The 7,509-nt window shown below is 46.6% G+C and overlaps 1 protein-coding gene across 1 annotated transcript; it reads right to left on the bottom strand.

Annotated features, from left to right (window-relative positions):
• Positions 1 to 2,493: 2,493 nt before the first annotated feature.
• LOC127187055 (sperm motility kinase X-like) lies at positions 2,494 to 4,233 on the bottom strand. Its single transcript, XM_051143307.1, has one exon. It carries the CDS (start codon positions 4,231 to 4,233, stop codon positions 2,494 to 2,496), a length of 1,740 nt encoding a protein of 579 aa, XP_050999264.1.
• Positions 4,234 to 7,509: the final 3,276 nt, after the last annotated feature.

Below are 7,509 nucleotides of genomic sequence, written 5' to 3'. Positions count from 1 at the left end.
CTAGGCTGTGAGGCTCACCCGTGTTCATGGTCCTGGAATCCAAAGTAGATGGAGCTGATGGCCGGTGGCAGAATGGCTGTCATGTCCATACAGGTGCAAGGGGAGGCTGTTTACCCTTGTCAACTCAAGCTGCTGCTCCCCAATGGTCTGGGGACAGGATCAGAGAGCAGGTATGCTACCTGCCAACTGCCCGAATGGCCCCAGGGTCTCTCCAATGCCACACCGCTGCCTTCTCTCAGTCAGCCTTTGCTCCTCTCTGCACGCAGGGGTGGTGATAGCTGTGCTTGGGATTGAGGGAAGCTGGCCTCGGTGGCCTCAGGCTTTCCTGCTCTGCACACAGGCTATTGATGAGGTTAGACCAGACCGTAGTGGACTCGATGGCGCACACGTTTGCCCCTGCTTGCAGCCTCCTGTGGGCAGCTGCTCTTTATTACAGGGAGGGGCTCTTTACCAGGAAGATGCCCAGAGCACCACAGGCAATTCACACGGAAGGACACACAAGCTGACACAGCTGGCTGAGTGTCCTAGTGGAATGAGAATGCTGGAATTTTGGTTTCTGGGGAAAAAAAAAAAAAAAAAGAAAGAAAGAAAGAAAAAAGAAAAAAAAAAAAAGAAGGTTACAAGAATATGTTTTTGTTTTAATCACAAGTGTGAGCATATGGGGCTGCTTCGGACTGTCCACAGCAGCTGACTATGATTTGCCTCACGCTCTAGCAGAGGCGTGGTTTTGCCAGCTGCAGATAGTTTCTGTGATTGCATGATGTTTGGAATTCTGGGAACTTTTCAGAGGGTATATAGATGCAAGGGCTTTGAGAGACAGGGTGGGTGGTTTGTTGGTCATTCAGAGGGGTTGGTTGCAGTTTGTTAGTAGTTGTGCTCAAAGAAGAAATAAGAAAGAAGTCAGACTCAGAGTTCCCCCCAGTCCTTTCTTTTCTCCTATCTAGTGATAGGGATGAAATGGGGATGGGGGAATAAAGGGTGGAAAAAAGAAGAACCCACAAAGTAGCAAAAGTCAGTCACGAAACTTAGATTCAGGGATTTTCCTAATTCCTCTCTCCTTGTTTCTCTCCTATCTAGTGTTAGGGATAAAACTAGGGAGATCAAGGGTGGGAAAAAGAACCCACAAAGTAGAAAAGACCGCTACATCCCAGCCCAGAGGTGATCAAAGTTTCTTTCTAGGCCTAACCCCAAAGGCGGGCACTGGATACAACTTAACTCAGTAGCTACCATAATGCCATGTGAGACTACAGTGTCCCAGACCTGGCAAAGCCCACTCACCTTTCTGAACTGGAATGCCAACTCAGAAGTCCAGCCAAAGTGATGCACATTTTTCTCCAGCTTGCTGGCACTGTCCTGCCAGACAAAAAAAAAACAGGCTTAGCTCTTACTTAAAAAAGAAAAATGGTCCTCATACAAAGGGCCTCTTCCCTTCCTGATTTGCTGGCCCAGCATGCAGTGGGGCTGGGTCTCTTGGCCTGAGAGGAAATCAGGGACATGGGACATGTAGCAAAAGTAACAGCAGTCAGAGGAAGTCAAGGAGAGGGGAGTGCAGCTATCCTTGGGGGCACTGCGCAGATCAGGGGTCCCAAGCTTTGATATGCTGAGTCCTGGGGTACAGGGACCCCATGGCCCTAAACTCACACACCATCCTGCCTCCCCACTCACCCCATCAAGGGCATCTGACTTAGGATCTAAAGCTCCACTAGTAATAGTCTCTTAAGAGAGCTCTTCCCCCATGTGGGAAACCACCTCTCCTGACCCAGAAACCTAAAGGCAAAGACAGATGGGCAGAGCACAAGGATCTGTGTCCCAGAAAGTGTCTTCTTGCCCACCTCCCAATGAGGTAGAAAGGGCCTTCTTGGCCCCTAGGCAACTGTGGCCATCCTTTTGGCTCTCACTCCTGCTCTGAGTAGGATGCTGTGGATGTCTAGCCCCGGGCCTTATCTCTTCATCACTGCAATTTCCTGTGAAGAAACCTCTCACTGTTTCCTTACCTCCTCCAGTGCTGGCCTGCTACGTTCGCTCTACGATGGGATTGCAGACACAGCGCCACCTGAACTTCCTACACAGTTGCAGCTTCTCAGGCTAAAGCAGGCTGACTTCCATCCCATGTGTCAGGGTACACAGGGACTTAACACTTCAAAGCAGAATGACACAGGGAGAAGACTCTCTTAGTGATTCTGGAATACACAGGACTTGACTGTTTATCACCCTAGTGTGCCACAGCTCTCCCACTGACTGCTGGCTACTGAGCTCAAGCACACGTGCAACCTCTTTAGCCAAACCCTTCTTGCTGCTTCTGCGGCCTCTAATGCTAATCCTCTGCTTTCTATCTCTTGCTAAACCTGAGTTGATACTGAAAGTGATGCTTCAGGGTCACTCCTTCTGAACTCATGGATATGCTAAGTTGTGTCCCATAAATGGGATGGTTATCATTCGTCAATTGTAAATGACATTAGAAATGCGTAAAGAATGAAATGCCTCAGTCCACCTTCACCACCCCATGTACCTGGTTTTGTGTAACTCCGTTGCCTCCCCCTCCACTGGAGTCACTTTCTTCTGGGAAACTTGGCTTGTTTGCTGGGCTGGCAGGCAGCAGCACAGTCTCCGCACACAATTCCCTATTCTCCTCTTAACCCTCTTCCAGCCTTGGTGTAGACTGTGGGAAGAGGCCGTGGTCACGCCCTGCACTTGGGCACCTGAGAATTGTTCTCCGGAAGATGTTTCCTGATGGGACCAGCTCCTCTTATTTTCATCTGTGCCACTGGTGGTCACAGCCCGGGGTGCCTCCCTGGAGTTCTTTTCAGACGGCATATTCTGGGTGAGTGAGCTATTCTCAATGGTGACCACATTCTGGAGTGCTCTGTAGGACAAATAGTTTTCAGAAGGAATATCCTCTGAGGATGTGTTACCTAAGGTCACACCCTTGGAAGTCATGCTGGTCTCCCAAAAGCTGCTGTTCATGAGCTGAGCAGCCCCCGGAGCGTGGCGTGGGTCTGTTTTGGGAGGAAGGGTTCTCTTCGGCTGGCAGCACAGGACAGCAGGCATGCTGTGACTTTTGCGGCCCTTCTTCCTTACAAGCTTGGCATTATCAGACAAGTGGCATATGGCTGGCAAGGTAAGAACGTGAAGAGCAGGCTTACTTCCTGTCCTCTTTACGGGGAGACGGAAGGTGGGAGGACTTAGAGCCGCCATGGCAACGGCGCGTTGCACAGGCTTCCTTTGATGGTTCGTGTTGTCGCCCCAGGGCGACTGGTGTTTTAAAATTAGGTAAGTTGCCATGATACTATTGAACTTTTTTTCACGTAAAGAATCTCTAATGTCCTTGGCATTGTAACCCATGGCCCACATGGCCACCACGATGCTGGGAGCTGGGTTGCTGGGGCGTGTCTCTAAGGAAGATGCGAGTTTGGAAAGTTCTTCACTCTCCTTGAGCCACTGGTGCTGCCTAATGTCGCAGATCTTGGGCCTCCGCTCCGGGTCCACAGTGAACAACTGCACGATGAGGTTTGCAATGTTTTGTGAAAGCGTGGACGGAATGGAGTACTGGGGGTTCAGCATCCTCTCCTTCATCTGTGAATACGTCTTTGCTTCAAACGGGAAGCGCCCTGTCACCATTGTATATAAAACCACTCCCATGCTCCAGATGTCATTTGCCTGTGCATCATATTCTACATCAGTGAAAATCTCTGGAGCACAATACTCGAGGGTCCCACAGAATCCCTTGAACCTCTGCCCAGAGGTGACCTTGATAGCCAAGCCAAAGTCACACAGTTTGACACTTCCTTTGCCATCCAGGAGGATGTTGTCTGGTTTGATGTCCCGGTGCGCAATGCTGTTCTCGTGGCAGTAGTTAACTGCACACACCATCTGCGTGAAGATGCGGTGGGTCTCTTCTTCCTGTAGACAGCCCACCTTCTCAATGTGGCTCACCAGATCTCCCCCAGCAGCGTGCTCCATCACCATGTAGGTGTGCTCTCTGGTTTCAATGATATGGAACAGCTTGATAATGTTCGGGTGGTCCAGTGACTTAATGATGTCTATCTCCGTCATGATGATGGAGTCATTCTTCTCACCCCTTTCCAGGACCTTGACTGCAACCCAGACCCCTGTGTGGAGGTGGCAGGCCAGCTTCACCTCAGCAAAGCTACCTTTGCCTAGGGTCCTGAGGACCATGTAGTGGTCTGTAAGGGTCACCTCTTCAGAGGAGCTTGCCTCCAGCTCCAGCTGCATCACCGCCTCCTCCCTTCTCGTGCCTGCGAGCTGCTCGAGAATTTCAGTCACAACAGCAACTGACAAAAGCAGATGGTTAAGATTTAAAACCAGGTCTAGGAGGAAAGTTTATAAGTTTCTATGTCACAAAATCAGAGATGTGTCAAACAACCTCGTGATATACTTCAAGGTCATAGAATGCAAGAGAAACCAAATCCCAAAAGAGTAGGTGACAAAATACAATAACGATCAGAGGTGAAATTAATGATATGAAAGCCGAAAGAGTAATATAAAGGGTCAAAGAAACAACGAGTCGGTTATTTGAAATGATAAACAAACTGACAAAACCATTACCCAAACTGACCAAGAGAGGGAAGACACAAATTAATAAAAGTAAACACTAGGGCTGGCGAGATGGCTCAGAGGTTAAGAGCACTGCTTGCTCTTCCAAAGGTCCTGAGTTCAATTCCTAGCAACCACATGGTGGCTCACAACCATCTGTAATGAGATCTGGTGCCCTCTTCTGGCATTCAGGCATACATGCAGACAGGACACTGTAAATATAATAAATAAATAAATAAACAAATAAATAAACAAATAAATCTTTTTTAAAAAGTGTATTCCACCACACTCTGCATAATAATAATAATAATAATAATAATAATAATAATAATAATAATAATACTTTTGTCTAATAATTAAGAGGATGATATAAGTTAATAAGGTAATAAAGATACCATATGTCAGACATTATATTGTAGAGGAGTTTATTAAAGGAGCATGGGGAGAAAAGAAAAGGGGGAAGGGTACCCAGAGAGAGACAGAGACAGGAAGATTAAGAAGAAGAGAGAGTAGAGAGAGACCATGAGGAGGGTTTATTCTTTTATATTGCCTTAGGCAGGGCTACACCCCTGTGGCAGGTAAGCAATGACATCACAGGTAGGCAGACTGAATAATAATAATAATAATAATAATAATAATAATAATAATAATAATAATAATAACACCAAAGAACAAGATTGTAGCAGATATGACTAAAATATAAAAGACTCATCAGGAACTATCTTGTAAATCTATACTCCATTAAATTGTAAAACTAGAAGAAATGGACAAATTTCTAAACACATATGGCCTGCCAAAAATGATCAAAGACATATAAAATATCTAGATAGACAAATAACAAGCAATGTGGTTGAAATATTAATGAAGAAATTACAACAGAAAAAAGCTCAAGGCCAAATATATTCATGGATGAATTATATTAGATCTTTAAGAAGGATCCAGTGTTCCACGAGCTATCCCATAAAATAGAAGGCAAGGGACACTTCCCAACACATCCCACAAAACCAGTACTACCCTTGTGCAAAAACTAGACAAAGACACAATAAACATGGGAAAAAAGTATAAAGTCTGTTCCTTAAACATAGATGTGAAAATCCTTGATAATATTTAATATTCACATCAAACTCAACAAATTAAAAGCTTCATGAAATGGGTTCATCCAAGAATGTAAAGATGGTTCTACATACACAAATTGATAAATAATACAGCATGTGTAAGAACCCAGGTCAAGAACTACATACTCAGCCATAAGGACATGCCATTCTCAGGAAAGCAGGAGGGACTGGAGATGCCTGTGTTACATGCGACAAAACAGTCCTACAAAGACAATGCCACTGGTGTTCTCTCATATTCAGCAGATTTGGAGGGGCCTGAATATAAAAGAGGAATCACTGGGGATGTGGAAGAGGACAGTAATCTGGTTGCCTGAGATGGCCCACAAAAGTGTTGTGCAGGGGCTCGGGGTCCACAAGCCATCGCAGACAGTCTACACAGTGTGCTGCACAGCGTGGGATTGGGGGGCAGGGCACTTGGGTGGCTCAAAATGGCAGCAGGAACAGGGCCAGTGTCGTAGCACCTAATCCAACGTGGTTTACGCAAACAAACACAAGGTGAGGGAATCCATAAAAGCAAGCAGTCTAAAGGCAGACGGGATTGTACCTAGGTGTTGGGTGAATAAATCAGGAACTACCTCGCCTGACTTCGTGGCTCAGTACACACACACCAGGGCTCCACTTCTGCCGCTAGTGTCTCAGTAGAGAAAGCTCTGCCTTCAACATGACAAGACAGGTACCAACTGCCTCAGTAACCTTCGCCCACTTCCAACTGTGCGGCCTCATAGGTCCTATTGGTCACATGCCTAGAATTTAGCCAATCAGAGTTGCCAGGTAGAATGGACTCTCCTCATTGGCCAGGTTGAAGTCATGTGATCTGCGTCTTCTAGCCACTGAGAAGGTGTTTCGTTTCTATCTAGGTGAGAAATCCTGTAGGCACCGCTGTAGAGCGGAGGGTTCACATGCTCTGTTTATTGTTTCTGGGGAATGTGTCTGCTCATGCCGCCACCCCACCACCTCCTTCTGGCCACAGGAAAGTTCATGGCGGCGCTTCTTCCCTCCCCGGACCCCATTTCACTTACAAGAAATAGCCTGATTTCTGAAGGTCGGAGTTCGGGTTTGCCTCCAGCTTTTTGCTCTCTTTCTTGACAGGCATGGCAGTCAAGAAACTGTTCACTTGCTGGCTGGGTCCGTGTTAGCTGCTCCGTCCAGGCATGAACAGGACTGAAGATATGTCTGTCTTCAAGGAGCTGATGGTCTAAAGGAAAAGTGCTCTCCCTTAAGGAACCGTAGTATAGTGTGCGCTGTCTTTTCCTGAAAAGTTGACCTCTGGTATCCAGACCTGTACATGGCAACCCCCCCGCCCGCCTGCCACACACGCACACGTGCACAGATGCATAGCTATGTACATACACATTTTTAAAAATTAAAAATCTATTATTTTAAATTTTAGGGTTTTTTTTATTCGTGTGTTTGTGTGTGTGTGTGTGTGTGTGTGTGTGTGTGTGTGTAAGTAAATGTATGTTACATATGTATATGTGCCCATAGGAGCCAGATGAGGCCATTACATTGCCTGGAACTATAGTTACAGAAAATTGTGAGCTACCTGATGTGAGTGCTGGAAATTGAACTTGAGTCTTCGCTAGAACAAATAGTATTACTCAATGAACCATCTCTCCACCTCCTAAATTGTTACCGCATTAGTTAATTGTGCGTGTGGATGTGTGGGTGCATGCATGTATGCCGGGTGAAGGTGTGGAGGTCTGAGAACAGCTTGCAGGAGTCAGTTTTTCCTTCCACCACATGGGTACTGGGGCTCAGACTAACCTCATTAGGTCTGAGGGCAAGCACTTTCACCCCCGGAGCCATCTCCCCAGCCCTGCTCCTAATGTAACAGATACAT

Source organism: Acomys russatus, chromosome 3, assembly GCF_903995435.1.
Source record: "Acomys russatus chromosome 3, mAcoRus1.1, whole genome shotgun sequence".
Lineage (NCBI taxonomy): Eukaryota > Metazoa > Chordata > Mammalia > Rodentia > Muridae > Acomys > Acomys russatus.
Note: the sequence above shows the minus strand (reverse complement) of the source record. Positions and strands in the feature narration are given on the sequence as shown.